The sequence below is a fragment of the Alligator mississippiensis genome, chromosome 5, assembly GCF_030867095.1.
Source record: "Alligator mississippiensis isolate rAllMis1 chromosome 5, rAllMis1, whole genome shotgun sequence".
In the NCBI taxonomy this organism is placed as follows: domain Eukaryota; kingdom Metazoa; phylum Chordata; order Crocodylia; family Alligatoridae; genus Alligator; species Alligator mississippiensis.
Window position 1 is genome coordinate 43749779 of NC_081828.1, and position 23127 is coordinate 43772905.

Consider the following 23127-nt stretch of genomic DNA (forward strand, 5'->3'; position numbering starts at 1 on the left):
GCAACCCAAGGAGCCTCGTAAATGGACTGTAGAAGTGCCAGGTGCCTCCCCTCCCGCTGAAACCTGGCTTAGATGCTTCTTTGGAGCAGAACATATGGCAGCCCCACGGAGGAAATTGTACCCACAATTCACCCTTGACAAGGTCTTGTCTTGAGATCTGCCTCTGATTGTACGTATGAGAGGAGAGAGACTGTGGGTCAGCCAGTGCTGTGTGCAGCTAGATTTGTCCTTTTTTGTACCCATGTCATTACCAGCTGCTCTTTTTCCGATGTCTGCCTATGAATTACAAAGCCTGTTTTTCTCACAAGACTGTTTCCTTGGGGGTGGTCTGGAATGGTATAAGAACATAAAAGACGCCATACTGGGTCAGACCACAGGTCCATCTAGCTCAATATACAGTAGCAGAAGTCTTTCACAGTGGCAGAGAATGAATGCTAAGAGGGAGAGTGTTAAAGCAGGGTATATCCAGACTAATCTGTCCTGTGCCGTTCTCCTTTATAGCTTCCAGCATTGAGACCTAGGAATTCCTATTGGTATGATGCCATACCATAGATTAGAAAGGGATGCCCCTTCCATTGCACCAGTGAGGCAAAACTGTTCAGGAGTGTTTGGGAGATTTCATACTTCCTAACAATCTGGTAGGAGGGACTGATCCACATTGTAGAACAAGCTTTGCAGGCGAATCCCTACCGCTGTATTTTTTTGTCATTCTATGTCATTCTAGTTTGCCTTTACAGGCCCCAGCAGAAATACATGATTTAGTGTCAACCTCGTGGTTATCCAGGCTTTGTCATCCTAGTTTGCTTGCTCTGAATCCAGCCTGGTTGGGTTGGTAGACACGGGGTGTCTTTCCAGCTGTTTGGCTGGAATATGATTCCATTCTGAAACGACCCCCTTGGCCCTAGGTTAGAAGAACTGTTTGAGGTTTTTTAGTCAGACACTTGAGAATTAGCGAGAGCCAGAATCAAAACTGCCTGGGTCACCTTACTTTGCCTTCTAGTACGTATGCATTAGATGATCCTGTCTCTAATGAGACAATCATGTGCTGTGTTTCTCCCCCCATGAGACCCTCAGCTAATTCACTGCACAGGATGGATGGGGCTCAGGGACCAAGGCAGCTGCTCAATATTTCTTTTGATCCTCATTATTCAGTATGTGGCTGCAGGCCTTATTTACTGCACATCAGCCAAACCCAGCTCTGAAGACAGAATTATTAATTTCCTTGTGGGCTTTTCTGTGGTGCTCATCATCGCAGTCCTGCAGCCTCCCTGTCATTAATGGATTTGCTGTCTCACAGGGGCTTTGTGGAGATGGAGCATCATCTCCTTTTTACAAATAGAACTGAGAGGGTGGTCAACATCCTCAGGAGCATCCATTAACCTGAGGGCCCAACCTAGATCCCTAAGACCTGATGTCTTTCAAGTGCTGACAACCTGCAACTTTCACAGGGGCTGGTCTTTAGCTGGCATAAACTGTGATAGCTCAGCAGTATTAGGACACTTTGCATCAACCAGAGATCTGCCTCAGTAAATCTAATTGTGTTTGGCTGCACTTGGAGCTTCTGAAAATCTGGCCGAAGTTGAGCACTGAGGAACGTTTTAGATCAGGTTGTGATTGCCCTTGACATGCTTCAGTCCAATATGTCATCTGCTTTATAGGGTTGCTGCTGACTTAACTCCAGCAGCAGTTCCCCGTCATGGTCACATCCCTGCAGCCAGTTACACCAAGGTCTCCAAGTGGCAGAAGTGCTGCTGGAAGGAGCAGTTTTCTGCTGGCAAAGCTGTGTCAGGGATGGGGCATGATCTCTTCACACAGTTAGCCAGCTTAGCTATGCCAGCACAGCTGTCCTATAGAGAAGGCTTTCTGCAGGTTGATTTACCCAGCACTGTGTAGGACAGGACTGCCCATCTGGTGGCCCATGAGCAGTTAGCATGCTGCCCACAGGCCCCGGTCACTGCCTTTTCCACTGCCGCATGGTGGGGGAAGACTTGGGGGTGCCTGTGTAGCCTGTGCGGTGGGCAGTGAAGAGGCTGCATGCCATTGTTGCAGCCTGTGCAGTGGGAGGACCACATGCTGGGAGGGTTCCCAGGGCGACTGCTTCCCTGTCTCCAGCATGTAGCTCACATAGTGCATGCCCTGAGGAGTTGCCTTCAGATGCCACATGCAACTCATGTCCAAAGCTGGACAGCTCTGGCATAGGAAGTCTGTGGCAGAGGCAGGGGTTGGGAACTTTCTCCTTGGTTACAGTTAAAACTGCCTTAAAGCATCTGTTTACCCGAAGAGCCTTGTCTGCCTCTGTTCTCTTCCTGCATTTGCCCTCTTTTGTTCCAGCTGCTGTAGCAGATGAGGCCCAGATCCTCTAGACAGCAGATGCTTCCTTCACAGCCACGTTTCTGGGCACAGGATGGGAGTTTCTCTGGGAATGAAGAGATAAGAAATGACTGGCAGGACTAGTGATGGATTGTGGCTGCAGGCAGCCGGGTAGCTTGGCACTCAGCTCATGGCTGGAGATGTCTCATCCTGCAGACTAGTGCCCTCAGCTGCATAGCTTCTGAATCTGTTACCCATCTGGAAAGTGACCCATTTTGGGCAGCATGGTGGACCACAATTAGAAAAGGGTGCTAAGCAGGGAGGAAAAAATCTTCAGGCAATTGCCTTGGTCTGTCTTGGAGCAACTAGAGGCATTTAAGAAAGTGAAGGTACAGTGTGAACGACAGCATGAAGCACAATGGGTTGCAAAATGGAGCTGATGGAAAGGAGAATAGTGCATGGCAGGTAGAAAGTATGGGGGAAGTCAGGAAGCTGAGGGACTTTGAAGATCAAATAGCCAAAGCTATAAAAACAAACAGCAAGCAAAGGTATGTTGGTTTCTCACAGGGAGACCACAAGAGAATCTGTGGGTCTTTGGGATGGTCAGGGCGGGAAGGGTGGTGGAAGAGGATAAGCATGTTGGGAAGATAAACTGGCTGATGGTGAAATACAGTCCCTGAGATTTATCAATAAGTGGGGCAGTTCTCTGCAGCTTCTGAGCCCAGTATAATCAGTATTTTTATAAATGATCTGGAAGAAGATGTAGAACCACTGCTTTCAGAATTTGCAGGTGACACAGAGACTGTTTGCATGTTAAAAGCAAATGACAACAGGTTGCTGATGCTGAGTGATCTGGATTGCTTGGTGCCCCAAGCACAATCAAATGTGCATTTGAATACAGCCAAATATCAGGCAGCTAGGAGCTAAGGATATAGTTCACAGTCACAGGATGGATAGCAGTGAACCAGAATAGGACTTGGGTCATGGCAAATATCCAGCTGGCCATGATCTTCCAGTGCAGTGCTGTGGCTAAGAGTCATAATAGGTACAGATTGTATACACGGTATATATTCCCTGCTTGGATATATAAACAGGGGAAGACTGAGTAGGGGTAGAAGGAGTTTTTTAAACTTGTGAAGCATCTGATCAAGTGAGCTCTTGTTCTTGCTTAGGAAAGAGCATCTCTGATTCAGTTAGCATATAAGGTGCATCCCTACCTTTCCTTCTGCCTGACTTCAGACAAACATGGCTAGCTACCTCTCTATTTGTGGAGGTAGCACTGGGGAGACTATGACTGGAACACAGTTCTGGCACTTGCTCTTTTTAAAAGATGCTAAAAAAAACAGAGAGGGTTCAAGAAAAGCCACTTGAGCAATTTGGGAATGCAAAAGCGTGCCTTGCAGTGAGACTGGAGGTGCCCCATCTATTTAACTTATCAAACAGAAGGTGAAAAGGTTGCTTGAGTAGAATTGCTAAGCACCTGCACAAGGAGAAGGTATTTAATCTTTGGGTGCCCTTGAATTTAGCAGAGCAGTTTCTAACAAGATGCAATATCTGAAAGTTGATGTGAGAGAAATTGAAATTGCAAATAAAAGACAACTGTATAACACTGAGAGTAATTAACTACTGGAACAAATTATCAAGGGAAGTGGTAAATTAGTCATCACTGGTTGATTTGAAATGGAAGTAGGATGCCTTCCTAAAAATACTGCTTTAGTTGATACCCAAGTTCTTGGGCCTGCTAGTGTGCTGCTTGCTGTGGGGCTCACTAGATAGCATTCTGTGCTCTGTGTGGTCAGACTAGAGGATCAAAACAGTCCTTTCTGGGCCTTAAAAGCTCTGCCATTTGAGTGGGTGGAAGTGAAAGTTCTATAGGGGCTGGAGCCTTCTAAGGGTGCCATGGGAAAGAGTTGGAGAACAGCATAATTTGGGGGTTTTCACAGTGTTTGTTTCTTTAGTTGTTTTTGGCAGAACTATCAGGGGAGAAGTGTGATTTAAAACTACTTGGTTGTTGAATTCTGGCTCAACCACTGCTGTAAAATTTTCCTGTGTGGTGTACCCTGCAGGCTTTGATGGTCAGATATTAAATGGCTCAAGCTTAGGGTAGAGTTCAGTTGTTGTTAAGTCCCATGTAAAGGGAAAAGCAGCTTTTGCATTTGTGAAGTTATTGTCTGCCTGCTCCTGTCTTGGGGAGTGAACACTTCACCCAGATCCTTGCACTCAATTAGCTGGTCAGATTATTTTTTGCACTGATCTGTGAGTGCTTGGGAATGTCAGAGAGTTCAGATTTTTGTCATTTCTCAAGAGAACTTAACTCAGATGCACTTGTTAGGGGGAACAGTAGTAGGCAGTTTGGGGACCTTGGAGGCTGTTGGATGCACAAGCTGATTTGATAAGAGATACCCCTCTTCTGACCCTTCCCCCTCCCTTGGTACTCTGCAGTGATGCTGTTAACCTTTTCAGGTGAAGACTCAGATTGCCAATGTGCTTCTCTGCCCCAAGACAGGGCAATAATAAAATGACTTATGAATGTGTGTGTTTTACTGCCCAGTGCAGCATGTAGGAGCATTTTAAATAACTGAATTTTAATGAGCCAACGGTTTCAGAGTGGGGAGGGGGGGAGTCCAGTTTTCAGCTGTCTTTAGTGGGTCTTTTTACAAAAACAAAGAGCTCTTTTGGGTCCTCAAAAAAAGGTAAACCCCCATCTCCCTCGGGATATACCACCTAAAGACCTCCGCTGGAATATTCCTTTTTACAGGGATTTAGTTTTTATGCCTATTAGTGTGCAGTAGTTAAAGGAAAAAATACCAGGCGCAGCCACAGAACTCTGGGAGCTATTTCCCTGACTGTGCTGTTAATTTAATAGCTTTGTTGCAACTGACAGGTAGAAAAGGGCTGTTTTTCCCTGGCACAGTAGCCGATTAAGGAGAGTGTGACCTGACTGACTCAGAAGTGAAATTTGCCAGAGCCATTTAGACTGCAGTCTAATTAACTTACAGTTGTGCTGGCAAAGCAAAGGCCTCCCTTAGTAATGACTGAATCAGCGAAGAAACCAGGATTTAAAATGAAACTTCATCTGGGAGGATGCACTTGATTGCTCCCTGCAGGTGGCCAAATGATTCCCGAGCCTGACAAGCATTCTGCTGTTTGCACTCAGATGAGTGCATTGGGAAGGTGGTGGTGGGGTGGGAGGTGAGGGGATGGTCATGTGGGTAAAGTACAAAACTGCTAGAAAACAGCTTTGCCATTGACTTGGCTTGGGACATTGGTCAAGTTCCTTAGGTTGAGCTTTGCAAAGCTGACTGGGGCATTGCCCCACTGCAGCTGCCATTAGCATGAGAATATGCAGTGCAACTAAATTGCCCTGGCAGGTCTGGAGAAACTCAGCCTGGCCTGCTCTCCTGCTTTGGTATTCCCCTCAGTAAAACAGGGAGCATCCCTGCCTCACCGGAGTACTCTTCAACGGTGGTTGTTAGTTTGGAAGTCAAGTGGAATCCTTTGAGGGGACTCCAGCAGGAGCAAGCTGTGATGTGACTAGATTGTCCAGCTTGCCCTGTGTTATCTGGAGTGTACTTAAGCAATTTTGATGATACAGCAATGATTTATTCAACAGGCTTTGAAGGACTAAATTGTTATCCTCTTATCTGTGTTCTTCTTTCCCTGCCCCACTCCCGCCAAACATTTCCTCTTATGAATATTAGCAGAGTCTTGCTTACCATAATTCCCCCATAGATACAGGAACTCTCCAGCAGTTCCCCTGTAATGTTTTTGTTTTTTGCCAGGTCAAGCTGGGAACTTCCTGACTTGCGAGAAGGGAGAGTAAAAGCCATCAGTGACTCAGATGGGGTGAGTTACCCCTGGTATGGGAACACCACAGAAACAGTGACCTTGGTTGGGCCCACTAACAAGATCTCCAGATTTTCGGTCAGTATGAATGACAATTTTTACCCCAGCGTGACGTGGGCTGTCCCGGTGAGTGACAGCAATGTGCCACTGCTGACCAGAATTAAGAGGGACCAGAGCTTTACCACGTGGCTAGTGGCAATGAACACCACCACCAAGGAAAAAATCATCCTGCAGACTATAAAATGGAGGATGCGAGTGGACATTGAGGTTGATCCCATGCAACTCCTGGGGCAGCGAGCCCGGCTTGTGGGCAGGACTCAGCAGGAGCAGCCCAGGATCCTGAGCAGAATGGAACCCATCCCGCCAAATGCACTAGTGAAACCCAATGCCAACGATGCCCAAGTCCTCATGTGGCGACCCAAGAGAGGCCAGCCTATTGTCGTAATACCTCCAAAGTAGAAGGTTACTGGGGGGGGGAGGGGGGAAAGTGTGGGTGTGTGCATTTGAAAACTACAGTGCTGTCAGTACGGTGCAAATGAACTGGAATTCTGAGCCAAAGCAGACCTCTTGGGTTCATCTGCCTTTGCAGTTGTGAATGGAAATAGGGCTTCTCTGTATTCAGAGTGAAAGTGTTACCTGTTATGGCCAGTGCTGTGTCACAGAAGAGGACTCACTGAGCTGGTGGACTTGCAATGAAGTACCTATCTCTTTTTGTTCTTCTAGGGTATTTTGGCTGGAAAAGAAGCTTTCTTACCAGAACAATTCATATTCTCTTGCAGTAAAATGCAAGGAGCAAGAATATGATCAAACAGTGCCTGTGGCAAATGCTGCTTCCCAACCAATTTAGATGTAGAAATGGAGACCATGCCTACCAATGGTTTGTGGTTTTCTAATACAATCCGACTGTATGAGCTGACAGGAGGGTAAGGGTGGGGGGTGGGGAGGGTGTATTTCCACAGTGTTTATACCTATGCATTTTTGATTGATAATCAGTGATCACCAGGCTCATTGGAACTAAAAGAATGTTTACAAGGGTGGGGATGGGAGGGGAAGAATAACAACCCACGCCATGTGTTCCTCTTAGCCACAGTAAGAGATGGGGAACTGTCCCAGGTGCTGAACTGAAGTACAGTGTAAACTAGTCATAGAGTCATAGAGAAGCAGGGCTGGAAGGGACCTCCAGAGGTCATCTAATCCAACCTTCTGCCTGTGGCAGGAGCATCCCTATCCAAACTATCCCATGCAACCATAATCTAAACTCTACATAAAATTACTGTCAACCCTGATACAACGTAGAGCTAGCACCCTAACCTGCCACAGGTAAAGAAGGGGAAGCATGGCAGCCAGTGTCCTGCTTCTGTAAAATGTTGAATTCACTACCCTGTAGATCAGAACTGTCCATCTGACTGCCTGTGGCAAGTTATGATGCTTGGGCTTCTGCCCAGCCGTTGCTCCCCTGTTGCTCTGGCTGTAACAGAAGCTGCAGTCTTTAAGCTCCCCCTCGGGGGGTATGTATGCACAGAGCAGTTTTGGTGGGGGCATCTACATAGGTGCAGTGGTGGGTTGCCCAAGTGGTGTGTGGCCCAGAGACCAGTGTCTAACTTTGCTGCTGCCCCTACTGATGCAGCCTTAGGGGCATGTGGCCCCTGGGTGCTTAAAATTTGGACAGCTCTGCTCTAGATCTCTAGCACACAACAGATTACATACATTTGTTACCAGCTTTGTGGTTTCATTCATAAATCCCATCAGGAGGGTGGGAATCAATATCCTCTAGTTGTGTTGACCAACTGCAACTTCAATGGTCAATTTGCTCTACCACCTCCTCACCTAGACCTATAGCCACTGGTGGCACAGCATCTTTACAGCAATCCATGATTAGCATAGCACTAGGGTGGCGATCTCAGCTGTACACTGTAAGGAGAACTGATTTAGCTGCTCCACAAGGTCCTTATCCTTTCTCAGCTCTCTGCTCATCCAGCAGCTCAATAGTCCAGAATAAGCTGGTTTCCACAATTTATTGGTTCTGGCCTCTCTATGAAGACTGCCTTCCTACTTGAGTGGTGGTCTCTGTCATGATAAATACCTGCCCTCACAGGAACTGAACTAAAAGCACCAGCATGTTTTTTATGGGCTACTTAATACAGTAGCTATTCAGCTGGCCTGCCTGAATATTAAGGGCTAGTTCTCATGAGCTGTGCTAGGCAAAATACAACAGAATGAAAGCTTGCCCCTCTCTCTGGGCCTAAATTCCTGTACAGAGACAAGAGGCAGAGATTACATAGAAGTGGCCATGCAGGGTGATTTCATGAGGCACGGTTGACTGACTCTGTGGCTGCTTTGTGCTGGTTGCTAGGCAGGGGGAGGCTATAACAGGGCCAGTTTCTGGCCCTCAGAAGAAAACATTTCAATTCCATTATCAGGTCTCTGTGACATCAGGACTTCTGGTCCAACACGTACTTCCTAAGAGTAACTGAAACTAAAAGGGATCACTGGAGAGCATTCCCTTCTGAAGAGAGGAACACTCAGCTGGTATCAGAGAAAATGCAGAATGCCTAGCAGAAATGCAGTACTGTAACCTGGGATACAGGTTGTAGCCATGCTGGTCTGAAGGCAAAAGCAATCGGAACTCTTGGTAGAGGTGATATCCTTTATTAGGCCAACTAGATAGTTGCAAAAAAAAATTCTTTACTTGGAAGCTTTTGGGCACACATGCCCTTCTTGTCTATTTATACAGCTCCCAACACAGAGCACAAGTACCAACATGCTTGCATCATTGGGAAATCTCTATTCCCAGTATTAGATTTTAATTTACCTCTTGCCAGCAGTGGCTACTCCCACCTCTGTGGCCATGCAACAATTCTTTTACAGAATTTGTATGTAGCTGTAGCTGGAATTCACCAGGCTGCAATGCTCATCCAGTTAACTTTTCCCACCTACAACAGAAAAAGTCGCAAGTAACTTGAAATGAAAGTCATGTGCCAACAGAAGAAGGTAAAAGGGGAAGTGATATGAAACAAACCAAAGTCCTAGTCCCCTTCCCAATCCTTGAACAAAACAAGAAGAGGTGCTTCAATTGCTAACTGATAAATTAACAAGGCAAAGCAAGTTAGAAGCAAAGACATCTCTCACAACCTGTACAGGAACAACAAAATATATAATAGACAATATCACTAACACCTCATTCAGGGAGATGCACTTGTTTTTGTGAATGACGGGTTATAAAAGGCAATGTTTGACCACTGGCATTTTGCTGCATGGCTGTTCCTCCAACTGTTTCATGCACCCTAAGTGACCTTCTGCTTAATGCTGGGTGTTTCCAGTTTATAGTCCTTCCTCTCAGATGTTTTGCTTCACCTTAGCACTAAATGGGGACTTTTGATTTAAGGAGGGACTTGAGTGAGATTTCTTCAGCCCTGACCCATTCTCATTACTGCTCAGCAGCATTTTCCCCCCTTCTTTCAGAAGGGCAAAATAAATCTCATTGCAAATTTTCTCAAACTCCAGATTGTGAGGAACTACCTTCCTCTTCCAAAAAAATAATTTATTAAAAAAAAAAAAAAAAGAATTGGGACATGTTGCATGCATCTTGGTGTTTCAAGTAGTTGTGAATGTAGGAGCTGCCATAGTTCTTCCCATTCTTTGAGTGAAATCTAAGGGAAATCTAGGTGTCCTTTACTTTTAAGATGCACTAATTTTCCAGCCTTTCCCCTCCCTCTCACACCCGTCTTTGTTAGATGCAAAGTAATTCTCAGTCAAGAGCCAAATTGTGAGCAATGTTGGCATACCCAGCTTGAGGTGAACCAGATACTGATTATGTTTGTTTGGTATCCAAAAAAGCTTGAAATACTCCAGGATTTGGACACTTTTATTGCAGACATAAATTGGTTGCAAGAATCTGGGAGCCTTGCTCTGTTGGGTTGGGGTTTTTTTTTGTTCCCAACACAAATGGCTGTTCATGTGGAAAACCTCGTTCCCAGCCTTTCATAGAACAGGGTTAACTAAAGATCTGCACACTTAATGCTTCCAGACCCTGCTGCCTGCTGTGAAGCCTGGGTAGTAGGGGCTGGAGACCATCAATGGGGGCTGAAGGAAATATTTTCACCCCCTTCTAGGGAAAGGGGATGGTTGTTTGTGAAAATTCCTCAGTGGTTTTCCCATTCTGTAGCAACAGGATGGTAGCTTTTATGAAGAATGCTTGGACTTGTGTGTCTGTGAGTGAAATGGTGCTTCTAGTCAGCCATTGGTGCGTAACTGGATCTGTTTGGGAGATGTTCTCTTTGGGAACTGCCTTGCAGTTTTCTCACTGTTGAGGCTGTTTGGGAGATTACTGAATCTTTCTGTCTTTTTCTTTACCGCTTGCAATTTCTTCAGTACCTGGGTTCAGTAACATCCCTGGTGGCTGTGGAGATGATGATATGTCATAATGAGAGGGGAGAGAAATGCTGTGGATTATAGCTTATGGCATTTCCTTCTTTTCCTCCTTCCTCTGAGAGAATTTCTCTTTTCTTGCCCAGCCCCATTCCCAGAAAGGATTAATTATGATAGTATATCTTAAACTTCTGGTTGCTGGACAGCCTTTAGGGGCAGTTGTTCCTCAAGGGGGAAGCAGTGCAAATGATTAGGTTCATTCAGCAAAAACGGATTGACGCATATGTTGGCCTTGACCCCATATGCTGCATGTGCACACAGGCTGAACCCAGTGCTGCTCATACTGCATACAACACTGGGTCTGTCCACAATGGGAATGGGCTGTGCCAGAGCCAGCACAGCGGGCCAATCTGGCAGGGCATCATTTAAGCCCTATGTGCTGCATGCAGCATGTGCTGGGTCTGGGGCATGGGCTTCCTGCATGTGTTGCCCTGGACTGATCCTCTGTACTGCTTGCAGTGCTGGGTCTGGGGCACATGTGCACAGTGAGCCCCAGGGCTGGTGTGTACTACACACTGCATGTGCGCTAGACCCAGTGCCGGGGGTGCTGCACAGGAAGTCCTTCCTGATCCGCTCACAGACCTGCCCAGTGTCTAGGCTTGCAAGGCTAGATGAGTTTGACATCCCTGGCCTACATGGAGGCATCTTGTTCTCTTCCTTAGTACAGTGCTGCTGTTTTGCTGTATCTTGCCATGGAGAAACTGCCCCTGCCTCGGGCTCTGGCAAAATCGGGGTTACACAGAGCCCCCAAGGGTGTGTTTGGGTGTCAGCCATGCTCTGGAGCCCTGCCTCTCTGCAGGTAAAGGTCCTCTCTTTTGGTTCAGCAGGGGCTATTCCAGCCTGATGACGGCAAGGTCATGCCTGGGTCTTTGGAGCAAAAATCACTAGAAATAAGGAGTTGGGTTCTCCTGGCCAGGATAGAATTTTTTTAGCTGCTGAAGGAAAGAGACTGGCAGGCCTCATCCTTCCAAAGATTAAGTGTGTACGCCCTGAAACCTCTTGGCATGGTTTTTCCTCCACCCTTGCTAAAGGGCTGTCTGGACAAGGTCCCCCACCCTGGACTTTGTTGCCGTTATAGGAGCCTCTTGGATACAATCTCTCTCTGTGGAGGAGTGGAAAGAGTACTGCTGTCTTCTGCAGGAATTAATCCTGTCCAAGTCAGCCTCAATGTATGCAGTCAGCAGCTTGCCCTGCAGTCTCGCAGTTACAGCTCCTGTGTCCTGCATCTCGCGCAGCCAGAGCCCAAGTAACTTTTCCATTCTCAGAGGGTATCGTGGCCCCCAGCGTTTGGCTAATGCCTATATATGGACTGCACTGCTAGGCTTCCAGAGGGTACCACAAAAGGCCAAGTCTGCCCCCTTCCCACACAGTTGATTGTAATCTGCCCTAGACTCACTAAGACAGTGGTTCTCAACATTTTTTGTACCAGGACCCATTTGTAAACATCAGTGACCAGTCCTGACCCAGTGCCTCTCACTCCCTACCTGTTGCCCCTAGGCCCCAGCTCCCCAGAGTTTGGGGCAGGGGTGGGGAGTGTGGGACATGGGGGTCTCCAAGCAGCCCCTTGCAGGTTGGAACTTTGCCAGCCTGCAAGGGAAAAGCCATAGTTTCCTGTGTTTTTCCCATCCATTTTTTAAGTTGATGGGTCTATTTTTAAAGTTTGTTTGTGACCCTTTCATATATTCTCGCAACCTACTTTTGGGTCACGACCCATGGGTTGAGAAACACTGCTCTAAGAGGCAGGAGGTTTCAGAACTGAGCATGTGCAGAATTTTCCCCAAATCTTCAGCTCTCTTGTGCTTTCCATGGGGCAGAGTGTTTGTTACATCCAGAAGCAGAGGAGTTCCAGACCCCCTTCTCTTCCTACCCCCACACTTGTTACATGTAGTTCTCAGACTTCCTTCCAGTCCCCTTGCTTTTGCTTCTTGATTTATTATTTTCTGTAGCATTTAATTATACATTTCTTATTTTTTATACAGGAAACATTGAATATTGAAACCATGCCCAGTGTTTTCGGATACAGTGGCCTAGTTCGTGGAGGGTCTGACAATAGTGCATATTGCTGGGGTTCAGTGTGTCAGAAAATCAGCCTGCTTGTTTGGATGTCAAATCCAGATGTAGTCATCAAAAAGAGCTGCTTGAAGTTTTTTGTAGGATAGGGAGATTTTTTGGGAGTAGGGAATGGGCTTCTTTGATGAAACTCTTACAGAAAAACTGCTAAGGTGATTAGTTTTTCCTCTTGGTGGTATTTTCTGTGATTTTCTTTTAGACTGAAATTTCACCAGAATGGTTTTTGAAATGGCTCTGTCATTGAAAATGCAGGTTTTGGAAATCTTTCAAAAGTTTTCAGTCATTTTGGTAAAAAGAAAAAAGACCCTCAATGTTTGATAAATAGCCATTTCGACAGCAACATGGAGTCCACTTCAGAACTTTTCACATTTGTGTTTCACTGCCCCTTGTAATCTCTTCAGCAGAGAACGTGGACTTCAAGCAGTAGGATTCTTTGAAAGCAGGGCTGTCCAATACGTTTGGCCTCGGGTGGCCAGATTCGGATCATGGGGCCTCTCATGAGCCAGATGACCCACCTCTAGTGGCAGACAGTGGCTTGTCAATGCATCTGCTGTAACTGCTGCATTGGCATGACTGTGGAACCAAGGTGGACATTTTCCCCTCACCCCGCTCCCCCCTTTTCTCTTGTCACTGATTTCAGTCACCAATGGTGACTGAAGACCCCACATTTGCCGGCAGACAGTAGGGTGCAGGAATGAACAGTGACAGAGTTTACCCTGTGGGTTCCTGATCCATGCCAGCACAGTGGCTTTAGCAGATGCTTTGACAAGCCCTAAGGGATGCCAGTTGAGCAGCCCTGTTCTAAAGCATGTTAAAGATACTGGCCCAGGTTCTGAACTGGTGTAAATGATTTGAGTGAATTTAAGTCAAGGGAGGCTTTAAATTGAGGTGCTGGCTCTGACCCTCGTGTCTCCCCATAGTGCAAGGTCTGAAGCCTATGGGCTTTGTGATGCTCCTCAACCTGGGTTCCCTGTCCAGTCATTTTAAAGTCCATGCTCTGCCTTTTGGCTCTGGAGGTTTGGGAGAGGGGGCAGACAGTTTGGGAAGAATGTTTGTCCCCATTTTGGGGATAATTCCCTAGTATCAGCCACCAATCTTAGTACCAGTAAAACACATGAGAGAGACAACCACTGATGAAGTTAGTGTTCTAGGAGTGGCGCTCAAATAAAAGATATTCTGTGTGATGGGAGTTTCATACCTGTGAGGTCTGGAATCAGTCCTGTGCAGATATCATGGAGGGAAATGCTGTGATAGCTGTGAGGCTGGGCAAACAGTTTAATACTGCTGCTTTTGGGAATGACCTTGCAAAGCACATAAGAGAGCAGAAATAATTCCAGGCAGTCATTCTGATCTGGCTAGGGGCTGCGCAGTCTCATTAAACCAGAACAAAGTCAGTTTAGAAACATTTCAGAAGTTAAGCTTGTGCTTGGTGCACAAAAGATGTGACGGTGTGTGCCCTCAGAGCTGCAAGAGAAAGTTAAAGCCCTGGGGGCAGCCAAAAACATCTAGTTAATCGAGCTCTCTGAGATAAAAAGCTAGCAGTAGGAAACGTTAGTTTCACTGACTGGGCATTGCTTTCCATAGTTCCCCTGTGGTCTGGTGGCTGTTTCCTCAGCAGGAAATCTGCCTCTTCAAAGCCAGGTTGTCAAAAAAGCTCCTCAACCAGAAGTGCATGGTTTTCTGTTGGTTGTGTGTGCATGATGGTGGGGATTTTCCATTGTTCCCAAGAATAGCTGCTCAAATGCAGGATGCTGTTGAATATCTAGGTCCTTCTGTAGGTACTGAGCCTTTGTGAAAATTCTGGCCTGTGCAATAGGAATATTTGTTTTCTACTGGCTAAGTTTGCTATTGGCTTTTGATTTTTCAGATAGTCAGATGCCACTCTTATGGCTTGTTTTGGAGTATTGCTTGGTAGACCATATCTGGTGCTGTGAGCTAGCTTTGGAAAAGCCCTGCATGGTTAATGGTTTGTGCCCAATTTCTAGCTCTCTTGAGGATTAGTCTTGGTGAGGAAAGGTGTTTGCATAAATCCTATGCATCCTCTACTTGAGGGAGGCAGTATCTGACTCAGGATTTCCATCAGCTACACATCTATGCCTTCAGCTGCTTTTCTGAGTCAGTTGGTGTTGCTTAGGCTTGCAGCTGCAGAGGATGATCATGGCCAGATAACCTATTCTGCAGCTGTGTTTTAGGATGTTTGTAAGCTTTGTTTGCCATACCAAAACGAGGGTGAATTCCAAGCCCCATTAAGCTCCATTGGGGTTTTGCCAAATGACTCCAGCAGAGTCAAAGTTTTATTCTTTAATACTTGAATGGTGTTCAGTCCTGGACTAAGCTTTTTCCTACAGAAGCCTGGGAAAGTACTGAAAGAGGGTAAAGATCATACCAGTCTCTTAGAGATTCAGGATATAGGGAAGAAAGCTCTGATAGAGTTTTGCTTATTTAGTAACATTCTCTTACTTATTTTTGGGCTTAGTTTTATCTTCACTTGAGGTGTTTGTTTAATGGGAGGATGGCGAGTTCCAAATGGAATGGCTGCAGTTGGACAGTAGGATCTGGGATAGAAAAAGAATCCAAGTACAGTGTGTCTGGCTTTTTCATCTCCTAGAATAACACTAGGTTCAAGAGGCAAAGTCTTGGTACCTTGAGTAACCTAGGGTGTGGGGTCTCACCTCTGGAATTATTTTTCCTGCAAGGTGGGAGGGAATCTGGGGGATGTCCTTCTGGTCCATCATCTCAGCGCATTGTACCGAGTCATTGGAGCAGATGCTGGAGCCTGTGCTGGTGCCACAGGATCTGCATGCAGGGTGTTAATGTTTTCTCATTCTTCTGCCTTACACTTTTGTCCCCATTCACCCCTCTTAAAGGCTGGATGTTTTCCCATTCTTGATTAAAAGATTTGATTTGAATCATTTCCCAGGAACTTTTCCATAAGGACATGGGATTATTTGATCTGCTGTTGGTGGAGAGGCATGAATCAGGAGCTGCTACACAAGCTGCAGCTGTATCCACATTTCAGGCCAGACTCTTCCCAGTGTAAACCAGCATAGCTCGCCTGACTTCAGTGGTATTCATTGATATTTACACCAACTGGGGAATCTGGCTCGGCAAGTTTTGCTCCTCATGCCTCCCTTACATATTGATTTTGCTCAGGTCTCCCAAACTCTAGAGGGCAGTGACTCAAGAGGTAGGTTCTGTTTCTTGACTGATTTCCATTGCTCATGAAAATCAGAACCTAGCTGGCTCTACCCAGGTGCAGGGGAGGTTTCCCATCTTCTCAGTCCTGCAGTAGCATCTCCTGCTCCTCATCAACCCTTTCTGTTCTAGTCCAATGACTGCCAACCCAGTCTGCAAACCAACCTTAGCCCTCACCTGCCCCACCTCCTCTGGTTCCTACCTTGGGACTTTCCAAAATTGGAATGGTCGATTATAACTGTCTGCATGGGCATATGTGAGCAACATGCACCCCACCCTAAGATCAGAGGGCCAACAGGCATTGTTTGCTTGTAACCAAAGATAAACTTAACACCAGGGCATGTAGAGCATGTTGGCTAGTGTATTTCTTTACTATATCACACCAGCTGCTTCCTTTTTATATATATGAAGTAGGAAGGTTTATGCAGAATTAAAGTGGAGTCCAACAGTAGTGAGTAGAGTAGAAAATGGACATGTGTGTATACCAGATACTAATTAATGAGACCCTTAATACCAAATATTCACTTTTCCTGGCTACTTTGTTTTCTGTGAGTTTTGTTTTCAACTTTGCTCTTCAGTGAGTTTTTTGCCTCTGTATTCCTGAACATGGATCAGGACAAATCTCCCACTTGGATCATAGACAGGCACAAAAAGGAAGACCAGCCCTTTTTGTGTTACTGCTGACTTAGTGAAGGGACAATTGGAGGGACTGGATGTGTTTAAGTCAGCAGGCCTGGATGAGCTTCATCCAAGGGTACTGAAGGAATTGGCCAGTGTCATAGCAGAGCCACTGGCATGGCTATTTGAGCACTCTTGGTGCTCATGTCAGGTCCCAGAGGACTGGAAAAGGGCCAATATGGTCCCTATTTTCAAGAAGGGGAGGAAGACCAGACGGGTAACTGTAGACTAGTTAGTCTCCCCTCTATCCTCAGGAAAACCTTTGAAAAAATTATTAAGGATCACATTTGTGGGAGTCCAGTGGGAAAAACAGTGCTGAAGGGCAGCCAGCATGGATTCGTAGCAGGTAGATTCTGCCTGACTAAACTTGTTTCATTTTATGACCAGGTCACAAAATGCTTAGACATAGGAATTGAGGTAGAGGTCATCTACTTAAATTTTAAGAAGGCCTTTGATAAGGTATCTTATCCTATTTGCACAGATAAACTGAGCAGCTGTGATGTAGATGATTACATGGTCAGGTGGGTGGCAAATTGCCTTAGGGGGTCACACCCAGAGAGTGGTGGTGGATGGGTCAGTATTGACCTGGGAAGATGTGGGCAGCGGAGTCCCGTGAAGCTCGGTCTTTGGACCTGTGCTGTTCAATATCTTCATCAGTGACTTGGATGAGGGTGTGGAGAGCACTCTCTCCAAATTTGCAGATGATACCAAATTATGGGGTAAAGTTAACAAAGGTATGGGGAGAAGTGGACACGCCGGAGGGCAGGGAACAGCTGCAGGCAGACCTGGATAGGTTGCACAAGTGGGCAGAAAACAACAGGATGCAGTTCAACAAGGAGAAATGCAAAGTGCTGCACCTAAGGAGGAAAAATGTCCAGCACACCTACAGCCTAGGGAATGACCTGCTGGGTGGCACGGAAGTGGAAAGGGACCTTGGAGTCCTAGTGGACTCCAAGATGAACATGAGCCGGCAGTGTGACGAAGCCATCAGAAAAGCCAATGGCACTTTATCGTGCATCAGCAGATGCATGACGAATAGGTCCAGGGAGGTGATACTTCCCCTCTATAGGGCACTGGTCAGACCGCAGTTGGAGTACTGCGTGCAATTCTGGGCGCCACACTTCAGGAAGGATGCGGGTAACCTGGAGAGGGTCCAGAGAAGGGCAACTCGTATGGTCAAGGGCCTGCAGACCAAGCCCTACGAGGAGAGACTAGAGAAACTGGACCTTTTCAGCCTCCGCAAGAGAAGGTTGAGAGGCGACCTTGTGGCTGCCTATAAATTCATCACGGGGGCACAGAAGGGAATTGGTGAGGATTTATTCACCAAGGCGCCCCCGGGGGTTACAAGAAACAATGGCCACAAGCTAGCAGAGAGCAGATTTAGACTGGACATTAGGAAGAACTTCTTCACAGTTCGAGTGGCCAAGGTCTGGAACGGGCTCCCAAGGGAGGTGGTGCTCTCCCCTACCCTGGGGGTCTTCAAGAGGAGGTTAGACGAGTATCTAGCTGGGGTCATCTAGACCCAGCACTCTTTCCTGCTTATGCAGGGGGTCGGACTTGATGATCTATTGAGGTCCCTTCCGACCCTAACATCTATGAATCTATGAATCTATGCTAGAGGGTAGGGAACAAATCCAGGTGGATCTGGACAGGATGGAAAAGTGGGCAGAACAGAATAGGATGCAGTTCAATAAGGACAAGTGCAGCACATTTACAGGCTGGGGGATGACCTCAGCAGCACAGCAGTGGAAAGGGATCTTGGAATCATTGTTGACACCAAGATGAACATGAGTTGTCGATGTGACGAAGTGATCAGTAAAGCTAACTGCACTTCATCATGCATTAGCAGGCGCATGACAAACAGGTCTAGGGAGGTGATACTTCCCCTTTATGTGGCCGGTCAGGCCGCAGTTGGAGTACTGCGTCCAGTTTTGGGCACAACACTTCAAGAGGGATGTGGACAACCTTGAGAGGGTTCAGAGGAAGGCCACTTGTATGGTTAGGGGCCTGCAAGTAAAGCCCTAGGAGGAGAGATTGAGGGCTCTGGATCTCTTCAGCCTCTGTAAGAGAAGGCTGCGGTGATCTTGTGGCTGCCTATAAAATCGGGGGGTGGGGGGCAGCAAGAAATAAGAGATTCTCTGTTTACCAGGGCACCCCTTGGAGTAACTAGGAACAATGGTCGCAAACTGACGGAGAGCCTTTTTACAGTGAGGGTTACCAGAATCTGGAATGGGCTTCCAAGGGAGGTGGGGCTCTCCCCTACACTGGGGGTCTTTAAGAGGAGGTGGACATGCACCTGGATGGACTAGTCTGACCCCAGCATTCTTTCCTGCCTAGGGCAAGGGGTTGGACTCTGCTAAGGTCACTTCAGACCCAAACATCTATGAATCTGTGAAACTGAAGATCTTAAAATGCTCGTCAAGTGCATTGAGCTGGAAGCTCTAAATAGAGTGAATGTAGGATACCTTATGAAAATAATTTTCCCCTCTACCTACTCAGTTTTTAAGAAGCTACTACAGTGGTCACTGCCAGTTAGAAAGAAAGCTGTAATGGCATTTACAGGTTAATAAGGAAACTTTTCTTTTTTAAATGTCAATTTGTACATAAAGGGTCAAACGTGGGACTGTGTATATCTGTAGCAAGTTGGCCCTGAAATTCACCTGCTGTATAACCTTCCGTCCAGCATGTTAATTCATAGCTCATGGAGCTAGTGAGGAAGGATCTGTTCCAGGGAGGCTTTCCCTCAAGGGAATGATGGCAAATGACAACTTTTGTCCTGATGCTAACTGTGGAAAATAGGGCCTTTCCTGTGAGGGAGTGTTGAAAAGTTCATGAAAGTCCTGAGCTACTTTGCTTTAGGCTGAACAAAAACTTCACAGAGAAGTAGAGTTACAAGATTCCACTTGTGAGGAAACTGAAGCGATAATGCATGGCTGAGTGGGGGAATCATACCTGACCCTGGTGTATTTTAAGGATGGAGGGTCTGTGATGACCACACTTCATGATGTCCTTTTAATAAGTCAGAGGCTATGTCATGTTCCTGCATAATTATATCTTCCCCATGTAGGCATCTAACTCTTTTAGAGAATAGCTAAGTGGTGAAAAGACAGACCTAGGTTCTCTTTCCAATTCTGCCGCTTATTCATTGCATCACTTGGGCAACTCTCTTACCATATTTACATGTATAAAACATGTACATTTTCCCCATAAGAATAGCTTTCTAATATTAGGGTACATGTTTTAAGTGAAGAAGCTGATTTCTGTCCTGGAATGGAGGCATAGGGACATTGGAATGACTGCCAGGAGCTGCATCCCACTAGCTGCATGGAGGAGATGCAGAGTTTGCTGTTCAGCCAAAACGTAGAGATTTAACCGTATCACAAGCAGTGCCAAATTGGCAGCAGCTTTTGGCTGAGCAGCCGGAAGCTGCTGCTCATTTGGCAGTGGCTGTTATGGGGTTAAACCTTTAGCTTCTGATGAATAGACTTGCCCTTGTTCCAATTGGCTAGAATTCAGTTGCCTGGAAAAAAAAATTGTCTCCATTCTGCCTTCCCAAAAGAAGGCTTATACTTATTTTGGGTGGGGGGGGAGTAAGAAAATATGGTAACTTTATTTTTCATGTGAAATAAGGTGCTAGTTCTCCAAAGCAGGGGAGTTTTTGAGATTGAATTAATCTCTAAAGCACTTTGAGTTCTGTAGATAGAAGGCACTATGCAAGTACCAAGCATCAACACAATGAATACCTATTTTATTGATACATTCATGCATATTTCTCTAGGCGTTTCTGTCTCCCTAGCTTTGGATTTCCTATGGCACCATTGAATTCAAGCTCTCTACAATAAAATGTGAAGCAAACAAGAACATGTTGCAGGGGAGGCCCTTCAGCTCTGAAGGTATCCAGAGCTATGACAACAGACAGGTACACAATTCATAGGATGTGCCCTAAGCAGATAAATTTCCTCTAATCCATTGCAATCCTCCCCCAGCTTTTGTCCTCAAGGTGAAAATCATCCTACTTTCACAGCATCTTAAGCTGAGCAGCATTTAGAGAAGCAGAGCAAAGTTGTTGCTGTTGTGTGTGCATGCATGTGGAAGAGGGAGAATTGATAGCTTGTCTCATCAGAACCTACTGGACATGTATAAGAGTGAGATTGCAGTAGAACGCTTCATGTTTCTCCATTGCTGGATGTTTTCTACTGCCTGCTAGTGCTACTCTACCTTTTACTTCAGGTTGTGTTTTTTTTAATGCCTTTGGGGAAAAGCTCATTTTCTTTTGATTCCTCAGAGCTGCGTTCACATTTGGATCTCAGCTGGGCTTAGTTACTTGACAGCCAAAAACAAGCCAACTCAAAATGGAACCGAGCTCTGTACAGTAGGAGTAGACAGGCCTCTAGCATTGAAGATATTGAAATCAGCAGGAATTGGGTGCCATAGTTATTTTGGCCCTGATCCAATGCCGCTGAAGTCAAGTGGGAGTCTTGGCCTTGACTTCAAAGGGATTGATGCTTGCCTTGAGCAGTGACATCGTGCCCAGATACAGTGCCCTCAAGGCTTTCTGGTATTATGGTGAACCTCAAGGTCAGATTGTGTGTCATCAAGCCCCTAGAGAAGCAATGTCCTGGTGTGATGCCATCCCATAGGAAACAGTAGGCTGGAAGGTTTCCTATTTGAAATGCTTATGGTTTCCTTCCCCGTTCCCATTACTGTAGCCAGCATCTTGTATCTCAGGGAGGGACAGGGGATCCAGGTCATGGAAAAGTGCACCTACCTACGTTCTCCTATTTCTGGGGTCCAGCCAACGTACAGGACCATTCACTAGGGCCTCACACGTTGGACTACTTTTTTCCTTTGCTGCTTTTCATTTTCACAGCTGTGCCTGTCGCTGAGTTCCACTGGCAGCATGAAATTACCACCCTGAAAGCAGCTCTTGAAGCAGTGCCAGCTGCCCAGAAGCAGGAAGCACCATGAGCCTCACAAGAGAGCCTGTTCTTACTTGCTGTCTAGGCAAATTGATGTTGAGCCTGGAGTGAGAATTTAAAACCATTGCCATTGAAAGCCACATGCCTGCCTGAGACCATTTAGAGCTGTGCTGTGGCAACTGTGCATTGAAACCCTGCCGCCTGCCGCACACCCTTTATGCCAAGGGTGTCAAACTCGTTGGGCCTCATAGGCCAGATCCAGATCATAAAGTGTCCTGCCAGCCAGATAACCTGTGAGTGATAGTGGTGGCATTAATCTCCTCACTGTTTTGGTGTGCCTCTGCTGCTTGCCCCTTCTTTTCCCCTGCTGCTGATTTTAGTCACCAGGGATGACTAAAAACCCCAACTGTGGCAGCACGCAAGGACTAGGGAGTAAGGGAGGCAAACAGTGTTAACTCCTGAGTTCTGAAGCTGTGGTGAAACAGCAAGGATTAATGCCACCACCACAAGGACTCTGGCAGCTCGTGGCATTGAGTCCTATAGGCCATATCTGGCCCACAGAGATGTGTTGTCCATCCCATGAGAACCCTGAGGCCAGATGATGGAGTCTGCAGGCTGGATCTAGTCCACAGGCTGTATGTTTGACACCCCTGTTATACTATGGTTACCCTAGAGGAGTTTTCATAAACAATGTGCATGTGTGTGTGCACACATGTTCTGTAATGCCTGTGTGTGTGCGTGCACGCGTCACACCCAATGTAACACTGTTTTAGGAGTGGACTCACTGGGGGCGCAGGGAGCCTTCCTGCAACCAGAATGGCAATCAAAGCCACTCAAGGAGACTGTCCCATGTATGTGCAAGCTGTTTTATGTACTTATTTATTTATTGTACTTATTTATTGTATTTATTTATTTATTTATTTGCATTTTATTTAATGTTATGTTTATAAAATGGAGGCCATAGCAAACGCCTGTAGCCACTCTAAATGGGCTTTTTTTTCTTTTCTTTTTTTGTGGGGGAGGTCCTCTTAAAAGGCCTGTTTGGGCTGCATCAAGAGACTTGCACAGAGAGAAGTTTAATTCCTGTACATTGCTTGTTGTCGTAAGTTTGTAACCTACCTCCCATATTTCCTTCACAACATCATTTGAGGAGAAACGAACAAAAAAAAAAAAGAGTAGATATGCCAGTATAAATTGATATCGTCCTCCTCCTCCTTTGACCTCTTCTTTTTCTAGCATGCTGAAATTCCCTCCCCCTACACATCACTTCCTTCCTCCCCTGACTATTCTCATCCTGTTCTCCATGTCCTCCTATTTGTTTATCAGCCTGATCTTCTTTTTTTATTCTTCCTTGACTCACGCTGTATTGGATGTTGCCAATTTCTGGAGATGATGTTAAAAGCAAGAGTGTGTGGGTGTCACTATGGAGAGAAAAGGAAAGGGGTGGGGGGAAGAACTGGGTATTTCTGCTGCCGCACAGGAAAGATCAGAAGGAAGAGGAGATGAAAGCTGGTTTTGCAGAGTGCCTTAAAAAATGACTTTCACAACTAGGGGGTTCTGATTCTTCTGTCCTTGGATGTTGTTGAAAACTCAAACAAATGTTGCATTTCACTTCTCTGGGATTAAAACAAAAACTGAGTATGTATTGCAAAGAAAAGTGGTGGCTTTTTTTTTCTCCTTG

General features: G+C 46.1%; 2 protein-coding genes across 3 annotated transcripts in view; both read left to right on the forward strand.

The window, feature by feature from the left end:
• Window positions 1-23091, forward strand: part of FAM78B (family with sequence similarity 78 member B) — a 31756-nt gene extending 8665 nt beyond the window's left edge. Inside the window, exons 2-4 of one of the 2 annotated variants that reach the window (XR_002089963.2) lie at window positions 6093-6597; window positions 6880-7033; window positions 20306-23091. Coding sequence is in view for 1 of the 2 variants with exons in the window: in XM_006276720.3 (XP_006276782.1) it covers window positions 6093-6615 (523 nt within the window). In the remaining variant the exon portion in view is untranslated. Of the gene's footprint in view, window positions 1-6092; window positions 6619-6879; window positions 7034-20305 lie in introns of those variants that run through there. The other variant, XM_006276720.3, reaches the window with a different exon arrangement.
• LOC132250799 (uncharacterized) lies at window positions 7224-23091 on the forward strand. The gene is made up of 2 exons (XM_059728277.1): window positions 7224-20446; window positions 21398-23091. The coding sequence occupies exon 1, from the start codon at window positions 17121-17123 to the stop codon at window positions 18045-18047; it is 927 nt and encodes a 308-aa protein (XP_059584260.1). The 5' UTR covers window positions 7224-17120; the 3' UTR covers window positions 18048-20446; window positions 21398-23091.
• Window positions 23092-23127: the final 36 nt, after the last annotated feature.